This window comes from Dipteris shenzhenensis, chromosome 19 (genome assembly GCF_047967505.1).
Source record: "Dipteris shenzhenensis isolate YYH24624 ecotype China chromosome 19, Dip_SZ_1.0, whole genome shotgun sequence".
Classification (NCBI taxonomy): Eukaryota; Viridiplantae; Streptophyta; class Polypodiopsida; order Gleicheniales; family Dipteridaceae; genus Dipteris; species Dipteris shenzhenensis.
This window is the reverse complement of record NC_141614.1, coordinates 55,463,716-55,480,570: the sequence shown is the minus strand read 5'-3', so window position 1 is coordinate 55,480,570 and position 16,855 is coordinate 55,463,716. Positions and strand designations below refer to the sequence as shown.

Genomic DNA, 16,855 nt, shown 5'->3' with positions numbered 1-16,855 from the left:
TGTATTGGATGTGTCGGTCAGCCTGTTCGCAGAGATGAGAGGGCTCAGAGCAGAGGGTCAGGCAGGCGAGGCCATGGGACTATGGATCACATACTCACACTCAGGAGTGTCATTGAGGAGGCCAGATCACGAAAGGAGAGGGTATATTGCTGCTTTGTGGATTTTCGCAAAGCCTTTGGCATAGTACCTCGAGCTCGTCTCATCACACGCCTATAGACACTGGGATTTGATCAGGAGATCCTCTGGGCAGTCATGGCACTGTATGAGAGAGTCTCAGGCTGAGTTCGGACAGGCACAGGTTGGACAGATGAGATCTTGAGTACCATAGGGGTCAAACAGGGTTGTCCCTTATCACCGACCCTATTTGGCCTCTACATCGATGAGCTTGAGACTTTCATGGGGGCGTTTGGAGGGAGCGGTTGCTCACTTGCCAGGATCATCATCAGGATTCTTCTTTATGCAAATGACATGGCACTCTTGTCGTCCATACCCCAGGAGCTCCAGCAACACCTGGATGCACTACAGACTTTTTGTTTATCCCATGACTTGGAGGTCAACCTTGGCAAGCGTGATGGAGTTAATGGTTTTCAATCTTATGAGTGACTCTCGTGAGATTGAAACTGCACTATGTTGTGTTTTTAGAGGATGAGTTTGGGAATGTTCCTGTTCATCTAGGTATATGCTTCTGCTGTATTAGCGGACATGCAAATTTCACATTGTGAAGTTTTCGTCCAAGTTGCGGCCTACTAGTATTGCGATAATTTTTTTTATCTTAAATGGTGCATTGCCCTATCAGCTAGATTTAGATTTAGATGCTCGTTTGGGAGAGACTAAACTGAAATCATTTAGACTTCACAAGCATTTGTAGCTTAAATGAAGAGATTTGGACTACTTTTTGATTAGCCTTCTCCTTTGGTGCTAGCCTTCGTCATGGCTGAGTTTGCCCTTCACCTCCGGAGTGTCGACAGAAACTCAGTAGGAAGACTTTGTATAAATGGATGCTCAAGTATGTGTGGGTGTGTGGATTTGTATGTGTGAGAGCATACTTTTATACTATGGTCTACACCCACTATTGGGCGTTGATGACGTCAGTGGGGATGTCATAGTAGCTAGTCCCTGCTATGCGTGATGGAGTTTATGGTTTTTAATCTTATGAGTGACTCTCGTGAGATTGAAACTGCGCTATGTTGTGTTTTTAGAGGATGAGTTTGGGAATGTTCCTGGATTCATCGAGGTATATGGATTTTGAACCAGTTGAAGAGGGTAAGCAGGGAGTATCTATTTTCATCAGGTTCCCTGGTCTCCCCCCAATTTATCACCGGCTTCTTTCAGTTATTGGCAAGAGGTCTGGTGTGGTAGCAGAGATCCCCTCTCTTCCTGGCGAGCTCTCTTCGGCTGCTGAGTCGGTCAGGATGGATGGGATACCCAGGGTTAGGGTCATTGTCCAGGAGCCTAATATTTCAAATGACCACATCATGCTATAGCGACCCGATGGGTCATTCGTCCGCCAAAGATTTGAGGTTGCAGGTCGGCAAGACCAGTGCAGGATTTGCAGATCCTCATTGCACTTCGCGAGAGATTACCCAAAGAAGAAAAAGAGGCCCAGAAAGCAACCGGCTCATACTAGGTTACGACAGAGAGCAGGAGCAGGACCTACTGCTCCATAGGCGACGCCTCAGACACAGGCTCCCCCTCCTCGTAGGGTTGCTTGAGTCCCTCCTGCACCCTGCACCACCTCTGGCCCACGGTGGGTTAGGCCCTCTTCTTCAGATCATACTTCCACTGCTTCAGAGGCTATCCCCTTGGAGCCTCGGGAGGCTAACGCCTTGGAGCCTAGTGTTCAGGAGCCTTCTTCCACTCCACCCCAAGATCAGGCTGTACCTCCCTCAATAGCCCAGGTTGTTGGCACCTCGTCCGCAGCACTTCTTGATCAGGACCCAGTACAGGTGCCTCCTTCCGTGGATAGAGGGAAGGGGGTCTTACATTCTCTCCTTGCTTCGGTAGGAATCCTTTGGCCCCCCTCCCCAGGACTAGCTCAGCGGAACTCCTTTTTCGCTCTTGAGGACCTCTGTGACCTCCCAAATGATGATTTTGTACCTTCCACTTTCGGAGAGTCAGTTATCGGCATCCCTATCGAGAGATCTTTCTCTCTCTCACTTGTGGACTTTCCTCCCCTTGGACCTCATGTGTATGGCAGGAGGTCAGCTCCGATGGAGGTTCTTTTTCCACCACCAGGTCGGGTAAGGTATTCCAACCCGCTTTCTCCCGCCGATGAGCATAGCCAGTTGGAATATACAGGGATTGGGCGGCATTCCTCATTGCCGTCGCAGACAGCTGATCAGGAATAAGCTCCATCCAGGTGTGTCCATCCAGGTGTGTCAGGTGGTTCCTTAGACATTCTTTTTCTTCAGGAACACAAACTGGATGCTAGAGATTGCTCCAAGTCAGGTAAGCTGCTTTCAGGCCGGACTTTTTGGCTTCCTTCCTTGGGAACCAGAGGAGGCACATGCATATCTGTTTCAGATTCTATTCTCCCTCTGGTCATTGGACACCGCACCATCACCCCCTCCAGGGCCCAATGGATTTTACTTTTGGTTGACGGACGTAAGGTTGGTTTCCTTAACCTCTACGCTCCGAAAAATAGAGGGGACCGTGTTCTTTTTTGGAAAGAGTTGCTCTTGTGGGCTGACATTGCAAATTCGTGGATTATTGGAGGTGACTTCAACATGGTTAAGGTACCATCCGATAAGCAAGGGGGCAGAGAAGGTGGTATTCATTCCCTCGAGAGAGTAGCTTGGGATGCCTTCTTGTTCAAGTTCAGTGGCAGAGATGTTTGGTCAGATGATGCATTTCATATTTAGTCTCAGTCACTTTTGTTTTCGTGTTCGAACCGTAGGGTGTAGATGCCTATCCATGCTCGGATTGATAGATTCTATGTGGATGACTGGGCTGTTGATAGAGGGGGGACAGTTTGCATTGCACTTGGTGTTTCCACCTCCGATCATTTTTCGGTAGTTTTGTCTATCTCAGAGCCCCATTTGAGAGGACGGTCTCACAATATCAGGATCCCTGATGCCTTATACACAGATGAGACTCTCACAGAGGCAGTCTTGGAGATCTGGGTTTCTCACTTGCAAGGGGGAGTGGCCGATCCTTCACATGTGGCCACAACACTTGCCAGTATTAGTGACTTTTATCGCTCTATCGCTAGTGCTCGGCGAGGTGAGGTACTCAGGCTTGGAGATTGGTATCTGCAGGCAGTTGGCAACCTTGCAGAGGGAGGAGCAGAGATGACCTTCAGATGCTTGGATACAGGAGCGCTTTGCTGCAGCAAAGGCTCACTTGGAGACATTGCTTGATCAGAGAGCAGAGTATGCCTTTCATGCACGGGAGTCCTTTTGGATACAGATGGGAGGGAGAGTCAATAAACACTTTTTCTCTACACTTGGTCCCAAACATAGTAGAGAGAGTGTTAGGCAGCTTATTGACTCTGATGGCGTTTTGCAGTCTCATCTGGATACCGCCATGCACTTAGCGACAGATTTTTATGCCTCCCTTCTTTTTGCAGATTTTGACACATAGGCCAGAGATGTGGCTAGAGATGTAGTTTGGTAGAGTTTACCTGTTGGTCACACCAGAGATGATATGGTCACTTGATGCACGCTTTACCAACACAGAGTTCAGGACTGCTCTCTCCGACCTTCATAAGGGCAAGTGCCCTGGTTCCGATGGTCTTACTCCATCTTTTTTTACAGCCTTTTGGGATATGATAGGTGATCATATTACTTCAGCCCTGCAGGGCATTTGGGACTTGGGTGAGATGCTTGACTCACTGACTGAGGGACTCATACACCTTATCCCGAAAGGTGGCAACAGGAATTCTGTATCCCATTGGAGACCCTTCACTCTTTTGGGCACTCTATACAAAATCCTTGCCAAGGCGATAAGCATCCGATTGTAGCCCCTTCTTCCAGACCTCATCCATGATACTTAGACAGGCTTTGTGCATGGCAGGAGCATATTTGATAATATCTTTTCCTTTTGGGAAGCCACAGAGTGGGCTATGCAGAGAGCAGGCAGAGGCTGGCAGTTCTACTCTTGGACCTTGAGAAAGCCTATGACAGAGTAGATTGGGGTTTTCTTGAGGGCACTCTTCTCTACAATTTGGATTTTCAGATGCATGGATTAGAGGGGTGGCCTCCCTTTACAGATCAGCCCACAGCCAGGTTTTGATCGGAGGGGTAAGAGGTGACAGGTTTCAAATTTCCAGGTCAGTTCGTCAGGGATGTCCTTTAGCCTCCTTCCTCTTTCTTTTGTGGCAGAAGCTATGAGTATCTTCCTTAGATCTTAGGCTGATCTTTATGGGCTGAGATTGCCCTTGAGATAGGAGCAATCGGCCACCACCTGGTTTGTGTGTTCTTGCTGGTGCCGGTCTAGGGATTGCATCACTCAGCTCATTAGACCAGTCATGAATTTTTTATGGAGTGGACTTGATGGCACAGTAGATGTTGCAGCGAGGGTGGCCTGGGAGACCATTTTCTTCCCTACATGTGAAGGGGGCCTTAATATCATTGACCCGGACTTGCAGTGCAGGGCATTGCTTTGTAAGGTGGTAGTGAGGGGACTCATGCCTGGGCAGGAACCTTGGAAGGATTTCTTTTTTGGACGCATTCAGACTTGCACACCTACCTTGGGAGATGATTGGGTGGACAGCCCTCGCTAGATTTTTACTTCCGCCCCTCTTAGATCTCCTACCTCTCCTCTCATGACTGCCATCCTGAAAGCTTGGGCGAGCTTCAGGAACACTCTTCGAAGGGTTCCGCCCTCTACCCTCGAAGAGATTGATAGGCAGCTGATCATTTGGAACGAAAGTATACTTGATGAGCATGGCAGACCACTGGGCACTTAGATGGGAGAGAGGCCCCGCCTACACAGTAGGCACTTGGAAGGCATTTATCAGGCTACTTGAGGATCAGAGACTATAGTCTGTGAGTCACCTCAGAGGGGTAGCACGTAGGGTTCAACAGATAGATGCAGCCATCCCAGTGGAATGGACAATTGAGATGCCTATTACTTCCACCACTTGGATGGGAGCTTTTTCGAGGATAGTAGTTCCTCTACAGGTGATCGCTCTTCGAGGTCTTGCGGAAGATGCACTGGTCTTTGACGTTGGGGATGGAGGTATACTCTCTAGATCCACGGATGATATTCTTCTAGAGGTTGCCTTTCAGCCTGTCAGGATTGCTGGTTTTGTGGACCATGAAGCAGGCTTGCAGTGGTACTTAGACCCTGACCCTCTACTCTTGGCCCTGGGATCCTGGAGATTGTGGTTATATGGAGGTGCACCTATCAGGTGCTCGCAGTGGGACCCAGGAGAGTGGGAGTGGATAGATCATGGGCACCGAGAGAGGGGGATTCCCTTCTTTTGTTTCACGGTTGGTAATGCCAGGAGATTTCAGCTGAGCAGTAGGGGTTGGATAGCCCCCCATTGGAACAGCTTCTTCATCACCGAAGATTTGCATAGGAATTTCTGGAGGAGGCTCCGGAAATCCCTCAGAAATAGAAAGATCACTCTTTTCTTTTGGCTTTCTATTCATGAAGGGATTGCAGTGAACCTGTGGAGATCACGGTTTGGGGCTGATCCCACTTGCTCTCGCTGTCATTCTGCAGAGGAGTCAGTGCAACTTTGCCTTTGGGATTGCAGTGAGGCGAGGACTGTTTGGAAAGGGGTTACTCGGATACTCAGCATTTTTCATACTTCCCCTTTCTTCATGACTTGGGGCTCGGTCGCATGGTTATCCCTTACTGGGCCCCATGTGTTTTATAAGGGTGAGCCTTCTTCTTGGGCACTCTTGGTCCACGAGCAGGTGATAGAGCCCTGCTCTCTTCAGGATGTACCACTCACTCCCTTCAAAGCTTCTCATGCTTCAGTGGACACCTCTTGGGAGATTTTGGCTAGCATTTTCTCTTGGCACATTTGGAGAGCCAGATGTACAGAGGCCTTGGATGGCACCGAGATACACCCATCATAGGTGTTCACGGGTATTTGGATTGACATGGTTCATACTTTGATAGCCATATGGGCTAGCATGCAGGGCCCTTCACGGGCAGCCTCTTCTAGGAGGACTGTATTTCTTCGAGTTTGGAGGGGTTCTCCCTTTTTCTCGGAGGTTTCTACCGGATTGAGATGGCACTATCACCCCCAATCCTTTCTTTTTGGCTCTTGAGCTTTTCATGCATTGCATGGTGTATCCTGTATGGAGCTTGCTCTAACGGTTTTCTTTAATACTTAATAGAGGTCTCTTTTTGCAAAAGAAAAAGAAAAAGATAAATCTTGACTTGATGAGATGTTCGTAAATAAGACAAAGGATATATTTGGGGACAAAAGCCCTATCCTGTGAATAATCTGATGTGGAGATACCAAACATCTTTAGCAATAGCAATATGCTCGATAGATTTTACGCCAACATATAATTTGAGGCTTTGTTAGATTGAAAGAAACCTGTCGTGTATCACATTTGTAGAGGATGAGAAAAATAGTTTTGACAATCAATTCATGTTTCACGGGCCTACAGATTTTGAACTACAATTCACAAACTCCTTGGGGAAGATTTTCCACATACCTAGCAAGGAAATATGATAGGAAAAGATTTTGAGAAAATTTTCAACGAGGCAAACAGAAACTTCTCACATCAGTGCAGATTTGAGCCTATTGATGGACACCCCTTTACTTATGCTTGTAATACTCTCTCTAGAGAAGCAATTAGGATTTAAAAAATTCATGCGGAGACTTAGTGAATTGCATCGTGAGTACTTGGAAGATATGCTTCCTCCCTCTGCCATTGGGAACGATTCCCAATGCATCTTGAATTGGGATGGAGACTTATCTTCAATGAAGGTGCACTCAATCATTACCTTCCATACGTTGTAGTTGTGTCTGTCCCACTGATGGCCTATCGTGAACATAGGGAGGATATGGATCTTCACCGGCTTCTCAGCCATCTCTGTCTCAGAGAGTGACCTTGCTGTTGTGAAGGGAGGGTGGTTGGGAAAGAAAAAGAAGACGCCGCATGCTTTGCAAGGTGGATGTCTTTCAGCAAAGCCTCCTTCAGGCTTCCTCCTCAAGCACATATCTTCGATCCTGAGTGCTTTATCCGTGTACAAGGCTCTAGACTACCTTGGGCTTTGATACCATGATAGAGTATGCATTGGAATATACATGTATAGAAGATAGATGCAGAAATGCGATTAGAGAGAGAAGATACTGCGTAACAAACTGCTGAAGACTGCAAGAAACGTGTGCAGAAAAAACTCTGCTCTTTACCACAGAGAAAACCACAACTTGAAGATATATCTGTAAAAACATGTGCTCTTCACTGCTGACAAACCCACACTTGAAGCTACCATCTAAGGCTGAAACTGCGCCCTGGAATACTCCACATAAATGCTGGAACTGCGCCCTTGAAGGACTGCAAACGGTGGCAAAAACTTTGCCAGCACATGATACGGACAATGGGCAAAGTGCTCTATTTACAGGAGTGGAGCCACGTGTTGTCTGACCTGGGCAGAGGCCCAATGGCCCGACCAGATCCCCTTGTTGGCTGGTCGGTTTTTGACCCGGACCCAGCAGGTCGGTTGACCCGACCAGCTGGCAATAACCAGCCCTAAAAGGTCCTCTACCAGGCCCTAACCAGCTCTAAACCAGGCCCTGTTTCGAGTCCCTAACATGCCTACATGTCTTGGCTTAATGCCTTGGCACAACCCCTCAACTACTATTACATTTCACAGGAAGAAACTACAACAATCCTCAGGTGGGCACACCCACAAATCAGCCTATAGTATAGACAGGCAATGACTAGAATTCTAACAGCACCTTTACACATGCGGCCTTCTTGCCACTTCATGTGCAAACCTAAACAGGGGGGAGTGATTAGCCTGCGGGGAGAGTGTTATTACCAACACAGCCTGCGGGAGTGGGGAAGGAGCAACAATACAGTCTGCTAAGGGCTTACATGATGGGAGGAGTGCAAACGTGCAGTGGTGAGGAGCAGCAGTGTGGGGACAGTAAGCCAAAGGGGAGGGAGGAGCAGTAGCTGTGTGCCAGGGAGGGACATAGATAGGACAAAGAGAGGAAAGGAAGGAAGGAACGTGTATACTGATGTCTTTAAAGGCCAACATGACCTATGACACAAAGTACAATGCAATACATAAAGATACTAGAAGGGAGAGCTCAACTACTTCTAAAGAAGAAGAACAGAGTGCAAGGTCTGCCATACATGTACTTGACGCTTGCAAGCTGGACAAGGTTCAAGTGAGACTATTGGTAGCGATCAAGGATCACATATACGCTCTAGAGACACAAGTCACAGCTCCTCCACGCAGTCTGGTTGCTACAGTCTCACATCCTTGATATAGACAGAGAGATGCATCTAGAAGCAGGCCATTTGGCTACATCCATCTCCAGCATACTAGCTGATATTAACATCCCTCAATCAAATTTTAAATCTTTTTTCTCCATGTCTCTATATTATATAGAGAAGATGGTCCCACAACTAACACATAAGGATATGGCCTAAGTCTCAACTTATGACTCACTATCCAAATTTACCAATGGTCTTCTTGGAAAAAATTGAAGAAATCTTTTGTTGCTTTTATCACTTTCTATAACTTCAATTGATCTTTGCTCTTGAACTATAAAAAATCCACGGTGCATTCCATTAGGAACCTTCATTTCCTTGCATTTCTCATTTATTATTGCCCTTTGTCTTGTAGGTGTTTCAGAAGCATTGGAAGCTCTTTCCAGTTATAGATCTATTTGTGCAACCAAATACCCTGCTCCCATATGGGCAGTGGCTGAAAACTATCGCTTTGAACCTGGGCTGATTGAGGTATGTGCCAAATTGCATATCTTGAAAAGGGAAAGAGGAAGAATGTTGGTGTCTGTTTTGCTGGTATCTTAAAGCTCTTTCACATGGTATCAATTGAATGATATCCTAATTAAAATATTGCAGGCAGCCAGGTTGGTTAAGGAGAAGGCTGGTGACATGTTGGCAGTTGAGGTGATTGCTGAAGCACCGATGAATATTACAAATCCATACTTTGCAAGCAAGTGGAGACGGACATTTTATGTACGTGAAATTCCTGGAGTTTGCCATATGCTATGTGCTAGATTAGTTGTATTGCTACATATGTAGTGTGTATGGATGGTATCGTGGTGTGTGCTATGTGTGGGGATGGACATACTAAAGAAAAGATTAGTGCGATCAACTCCGTGTTGTGGCGGGGAGACGGAGAAGTTAGTGATGTGTGGAGCAAAGGCCCCTAGGGGAGCTCATGAGGTAGTCAGCTACCCTAGAGCCCCCCTTGTATGGAAGCAGGTGAAACCACCTGAGGAGAACCATTGGCGTGCCATTGTAAATAATAAGGTCATGTATCCTACCCATGTTCAAGAAAGAGTGTCCATTTGAGGTGACAAGGGCTCACCTGTCTGCAGGTACTTGGGATATCCCTTCCTCATCTAGATCATCATCCGGCAATAAAACAGAATCATCTCGAAAATCAAGAAGCGGTACCTGTCACCTAGCCGTCCTCGCATTGAAGTCCCGAACAAGAACTTTTTCCCATAGCTCAAGAAATCTAAGATGTCCAGATGTAGGGCTGCCTAGAGTGAGGTCTCAGCCTCATCATGGAGATCTGTAGCAACATGTGAGGTCTCAGAAGGGAAATAGCAAACGGTGATGAACAGGTCCTGTTGAGAGATGCATCCGATCCTAATCCCAAGAAATTTAGAATGTGTGTCACGTCTCTCGATAGAGATCATCCTAGTGAGAGACGACCGATATAGAACCACCACTTCTCCCAATCCACGAACTCCACCTACCTTCCAAGTGTCGTCGTGGTATGCTATCCCCCATGTGTATCCACAAGCTACTTGCTCTAGGCTTTGATGAGTCTCTGTGTAGAAAAGTATGTAAAACCACCACGCCTCCCAATCCCCGCGAACTCCACCAATTTCGCAAGTGTCATCTTGGACCTTGGTATGCTATCTCTCTTGTGTATCCACAAGCTACATGCTCTAAGCTTTGATGAGTCTCAACATAGAAAAGTATATCTCGTCCTATGTATGACTCTAAGAAATTCTCCAGATTTGACCATAAAATACCATTACAATTCCAAATACTACACGTCAGGGTCTTGGTTCTGAGTCTTACAGACCCTATCCCCTATGAAGTGGGACCACCATATGCTCGTCAGGGGCCTATCAAAATACCCATATCAAACCACTACCCACTTCCCCTCCTTGTGGGCGATGTTCTGCTTTTGTAGGAGGGTATGTCTTTCCTCTCGAGTAGCTACACACAAAGAGAAGTTTACATTTGACGAGGCACCAATTGAGATTATTTCATCATATACATACCTGGGGGTTCTATTTTCTGGCCCTATCTTCACGAGGAGACCGGTGATGCAGGCCCGACTGAGTAGAGGATACGCCTCTCTTGCCCGGGCCTTGATTGGAGAGACAGTGCTTCCACTCACATTTCCAAGACCCACGGACCAAGGTTCTTCTCTTCAACTCCTTGGTCTGACTTGCAGGCATGTATGGCAGCCCTTGCTGGGGGGCCATATCTCTTTGATATAGAGTGGACTCGATTGGAGAGCAAGTTCTCTTGTTCTTGGATGATCCACAGTAAGCCATCAGCTCCCCATCAGATCATTTAGGCTAAGTTCGGGGCATTGCAGTTAGATGCGGCATTCCAGTTTATCACTTATCTATACCGCGTGCGAGACTATGTATTGCAAGGCAACGCAAGTTACCTTGGTTGGCATGGTCCTCATCTATGGCATAAGCAGCTTAGGGTGATCAAAGATGTTGGTATGCACACACATGCAGATGGTTCGAGCGATTGGGTTTCCATATAGACACGCTGCCACCCTTGGAGTTTAATCTCCTCTATGGCTATGCTAGTCTACAGCTAGACTACACATCAGAGCACAAAATGTAACAAATGAATTTTATCTTGATTCATTTTATGTGCTGGGTGGCTGTGATGGATCAAGAGGTGGTTTCGACGAACAAAATTTAGTAAATACTGCAAAATGGAAATCTCAAATGTGAAATATGAGGTGACAATGCGTAGAGTGTGAGCTGTTGAGCAATTTTGCTTTTTGGAGCTCCTCCAAATTCCAACTGGATCAAAAGTTATGGCTCTCGGAAGAATGGCCAAACTTTGATCCTAAGAGGGCCCAAAAATGATGATGTGGATGCACTGATGATGTGGACAGTGGGTGCATATGCTGGAGCACAATGTGCTTAAGGAGCAGAGATGTTGATGTGGCACTACCAAATGTTAGGTGAGGTGGCAGGTAGTGATGTAGCAATGTGGGATCACGTATCCATTACAAAGTGTGCCTATGAGACACTGCGTGCTTAGAAGGCATTGATGACATGGGCATAAATTATAATGATGTGGCATTGACCGTGGGTAGCTGATGTGGCATTGCACTGATGATGTGGACAATGATGTGGCATTAGTGGTGATGTGGTAGCTAAGTGAGCAAGGCGACATGGTGGATGATTCAGCATGATGATGTGGCACTATGGCTCGCATTGTTGACATGGCATCTAGATAGGGTTTTGCTGATGTGGCACACATGTGGATGAGGCTACCATGTGAAGGATAAGCTAGGTCTTTTGGGAGTGCCTCATGTTAGCTCCCGGTGGTGGCACGTGTCAAAAGGATAAGGCCAGTGTAGTGGAATCTCCTAGAGATGCTAACGGAAGCGATAAGATTTTGTCGTCGTTGGCTGATCCTCGTTGTTGTGGACGTGTGTCGTCTTGCTTAAAGTAGAGAGAGAGAGATGTTAAATTACATGGCGCAGCGGAACAGAAACTGAACAAAGAATAGAGAGTACACAGCAAACTGGAGACGAACAAAATTTTCCTTCGATACTGATGTAGTACAGATGATGGCTTCGTCCACCCGTGCGCTCCCACAGTGGAGCTTAGATGGCGATCTAGACAGATACTAGGTGAAGAGCTTGAAGGGCCCGAAGGGGAAAGAAGAGCAAGAGGGAGAGAGTGAGAAAGAGAGAGGACTGCAAAATGTGCGGGTGTGAAGTGATGAGCCACACCACAAACTCATTAGTTTTATTAGGATTAGGTTTTATCCTATGACTGTCTTAAGACAGTCATAGATGTCTTAACTTTAATAAAGGGGTGGCAATGTGCCTTTACCCCAACAACCTCCCACCTAAAGGCCAATGTGCCTAAAGGGGAGAAAAGAATAAAAATTACAGCAATATACAGTTACTGTATACAGGACCATAAAATAAGAATGGTCTCATCCTAATCCCATGATGTGGCGGCAATGTGCAAACCGCTCAGTAGGCAAGCTCTTAGTGAGCAAATCTGCAGGATTATCATCAGTATGCACTTTCACAAGCTCAAGTCGCTTGTCTTGATGAAATGATATTTCACTTCTATGTGCTTGGTCTTCTGATGAAAGACCGGATTCTTTGCCAACATGATAGCACTCTGACTATCACTCCAACATGATAGCACTCTGACTATCACAATGCAAAACTGGCATATCTCCTGTAATGCCCAAATCTTCCACCAGCCGAGTAAGCCATATTGCTTCCTTGCAAGCCTCAGTGGCTGCAACATATTCAGCTTCAGTAGTTGACAGTGCAACGCATTTCTGCAACCGAGACACCCATGATATAGCACCTCCTGCAAATGTGAAAATATAACCGGTAGTAGACTTCCGGTTATCTGCATTCCCTGCATAGTCTGAATCTGTAAAACCATGCACCAATGCATCTTGCCTACCATAGCATATGCACAAGTCTTTGGTACCCTTGAGATACCTCAAGACACCTTTCACTGCTTCCCAGTGCCGCTTGCCTGGATTTGCCATATACCTGCTGATGACTCCCACCGCAAAAGCAATATCCGGACAAGTGGCAACCATGGCATACATCAAAGAACCAACTGGAGATGCATACGGAACTTTGGCCATTTCAGCCTTATCATCATCTGATCTGGGGCTGTCCTTACTGCTGAGTTTTAAATGTGGAGGCATCGGGGTACTAATAGACTTCCCCCCCTCCATTTTAAACCGCTGCAGTACTTTGTCAATGTACTCCTTGTGTGACAGAAACAAAAGTCCCTTGGACTTGTCACGAGTAATCCGCATGCCAAGAATATGATTTGCATCACCCAAGTCTTTCATGTCAAAAGACTTATGCAGTTGTTTCTTCAAAGCACTAATCTCATGCTGATATTTACTGGCAATAAGCATGTCATCCACATATAGAATGAGTAGCATCAAACTGCCATCCTTTGCCCGTTTGGTGTACAAGCAATGATCGGTCTCACACCTATGATACCCTTGGGACTGCATGAAGGCATCAAACTTCTTGTACCATTCTCTTGGCGCCTGCTTGAGTCCATACAAGCTCCTCTTGAGCTTACACACAAGCTGCTCTTTCCCTTTAACAGCATATCCCTATGGCTGACTCATATAGATCTCATCATGGAGATCTCCGTGAAGAAAAGCTGTCTTCACATCCATCTGACATAAATCCATGTCGTCATGAGCAACAAGAGCTAACACTGCTCTCAAAGTAGTCATCTTGACTACAGGGGAAAAGATCTCATCAAAGTCAATGCCCTTCTCCTGCTTAAATCCCTTGGCAACCAATCTGGCCTTATACCTCGGTAAAGCATTTGAATCCACTTTGATTTTGTAAACCCACTTGCATGGCAAAACCTTTCTGCCTGCAGGTAACTGCACCAAGTCCCATGTATCATTTTGAAGTAGGGAGTCCATTTCTGACTGCATGGCTTTCTCCCACTTCTTTTTCTCTGTTCTTTCCATAGCTTCCTTGAAGCTGGAAGGCTCATCACAATCTGTCAGCATGATAAAATCAGCCACATTATTGGCTCCTGGAACAAACCTGGCAGGAGGCCGTTGTACACGGGTGCTCCTCCTAACAAAATGTTCCGGATTAGGCTGCTGTCCACCAGCCTGTTCTTCATGCATGACGGGTGGCTGTACCACCATATCTGGCTGTTCTACAGCCCCATCTGCTGGCATATCTAGTGGTGCATCATTGGCAAAATTATCTGGCTGATTTTCAGCCTGTATACCCTCTTGAACAAGGTTATCTGCAGCAGCCTGCTGCTGCATATAAATGGGCATTCTTTGCTGTCCAACATCATCATAAATAACCCTCCTGTATTCCACAGGTTGCACGGGTTCCTTGTGTACACTATCCTCTTTAAAGATGACATCATTGCTGCGTATAATCTTCCGTTTAACGGGATCCCATAACCTGTACCCCATTTCACCTTCGTCACCATAACCCATAAAGATGCATCTGATAGACTTTGGATCCAGTTTGGTGCACAGTTCTTTGCGTACATGAGCAAAGCACTCGCAGCCAAATACACGTAAGTGCTTATATGAAGGTGGCTTGCCAGACCACACCTCCTCTGGCACTTTCAACTCCAAAGCCTTGTTTGGCGACCTGTTAATAATGTGAACTGCTGTTTGCACGGCTTCTGCCCAAAAGCCATGGGGTAATGCAGCATAAGACAACATACATCGAACCTTCTTCTGAATAGTTCGATTCATCCGCTCACTTGCACCATTTTGAGATGCATTATGAGGAGCTGTGAGTTCCTGTTTGATGCCCTTAGCTTGGCAAAACTGCACAAAAGCATGTGACACATACTCACCCCCATTATCGGATCTGAGGCATTTCAGCCTGCCACCTGTCCGATTCTCAACCTGAGCGACAAACTTCTTGAAAGCATCTAAGGCATCGCCCTTATGCTTCAAGAAATAGACCCACACTTTGCGTGTGGCATCATCAATGAAAGTAATAAAATATTTTGCACCCCCTAGTGATAACTGTGGCATCTCACACAAATCAGTGTGCACTAGATCAAGTGGTGCTCTATTCTGGGGAGTTCTCCTCTTATGAGGAGTCACAGAATGCTTACCAAATATGCAATGATCACAAGTAGGCAAATCTGAAAAAGAAAGAGACGGCAGATAACCCAAACGTGACAGTTCTTGCATTCCTTTAACAGACATGTGTCCCAACCGGCTATGCCACAATGAAACCTTTGGCAGCTCGGTTATGGCAACAACATGATTACCCACACTGGAAACATAAAGAGGGTACAAGGTATCACTCTTAAAACCCTCAGCCACTACAGCCTGGCCATCAGTATTCACCCATTTGGAATCCCCAAATGTGGTGTGGTAACCACTGTCATCCAATAAGCCAGTGCTAATCAGATTTTTCTTGATTTGCGGCACATGGCGGACACCATCAAGCATGAATATGCGTCCATCAGGAAATACTATCTGTATACTGCCAATCCCTGCAATCTGACATGCATAGTTGTTCCCAAGATGAACAACTCCATGAGTACCTGTGTAGGAAGTAAACCACTCCCTATGAGGAGTAACATGAAAAGAAGCACCTGAATCCAAGAGCCAGGTGTGCATGTCATGGCCATCAATAACCAAGGCATGTGCTATTACAGCAGAAGAGCATAAAACATCATGTATGTCACTGTCACTGTCCTCTGCTGCAACATTCACGGCATCCAAGTCATCTGCCTTGGCCTTGCCTTTGCCTTTGCTTCCATTGCCTGCATCCTTTGTTTCAACCTTCTTGGCTTTCTGATCCCGTATGAACTTGAAGCACTTAGACTTCACATGTCCCTTCTTGCCACAATAAAAGCATTCAATATCCTCTTTGCCACGGGACTGACTGCGGGATTTGGACTTACTAGCAGATCTCCCCTTCTGCTGAGTCCTGCCTCTATCCTGTACCTGCAAGGCATTTGAAGACTTGCTGCTCGCATTATTCTTCCTGCTCATTTCCTCCATAAGGAGAGAGCTCTCTACATCAGCATAAATAAGAGTGACATTCGAATTTGACAGGGTGGTCTTGAAAGTGTCCCAACTCTCAGGGAGGGTACACAGCAAGAAAGTATAAAACATCATGTATGTCACTGTCACTGTCCTCTGCTGCAACATTCACGGCATCCAAGTCATCTGCCTTGGCCTTGCCTTTGCCTTTGCTTCCATTGCCTGCATCCTTTGTTTCAACCTTCTTGGCTTTCTGATCCCGTATGAACTTGAAGCACTTAGACTTCACATGTCCCTTCTTGCCACAATAAAAGCATTCAATATCCTCTTTGCCACGGGACTGACTGCGGGATTTGGACTTACTAGCAGATCTCCCCTTCTGCTGAGTCCTGCCTCTATCCTGTACCTGCAAGGCATTTGAAGACTTGCTGCTCGCATTATTCTTCCTGCTCATTTCCTCCATAAGGAGAGAGCTCTCTACATCAGCATAAATAAGAGTGACATTCGAATTTGACAGGGTGGTCTTGAAAGTGTCCCAACTCTCAGGGAGGGTACACAGCAAGAAAGTAGCCTTGAACTCCTCATCAAGATTCAATCCCTGTGCAATCAGCTGTGTAAAGATGGCATTGAACTCACTCAAGTGTGAGGTCATAGCTGTACCTTCCTTCATGCGAAGATCAACCAGCTTCTTCAACCAATAAACCTTACTGGCTGAGCTCTTTTGGGCATACAATTCTTCTAGCCTTTGCCATAGACCATAAGAGGTCTTTCCAGCCTGAACATTGAACACAAGAGTGTCAGAAATAGTGAGCATGATAGCTGCCCTTGCGGACAAATCAAGCTCTTCCCAGTCATCAGCTGCCATGTCAGATGGCTTGACACCCTTCACCCTTATGGGCTTAGAAATCTTCTTTAATAGAAGTACATTCAAGCACTGTTCTGCCCATAATGCATAATTG

The 16,855-nt window shown here is 46.3% G+C and overlaps 1 protein-coding gene across 6 annotated transcripts in view; it reads left to right on the top strand.

Moving 5' to 3' along the window:
- The window catches only part of LOC147890662 (NAD(P)-binding Rossmann-fold superfamily protein), a 96,281-nt gene that overhangs the window by 56,066 nt on the left and 23,360 nt on the right, over nucleotides 1-16,855 (top strand). For all 6 annotated transcript variants that reach the window (XM_087390576.1, XM_087390578.1, XM_087390574.1 and 3 more), the window contains exons 6-7: nucleotides 8,773-8,888; nucleotides 9,012-9,128. In XM_087390576.1, the coding sequence (XP_087246702.1) occupies nucleotides 8,773-8,888; nucleotides 9,012-9,128 (233 nt within the window). The remainder of the gene's footprint in view (nucleotides 1-8,772; nucleotides 8,889-9,011; nucleotides 9,129-16,855) is intronic.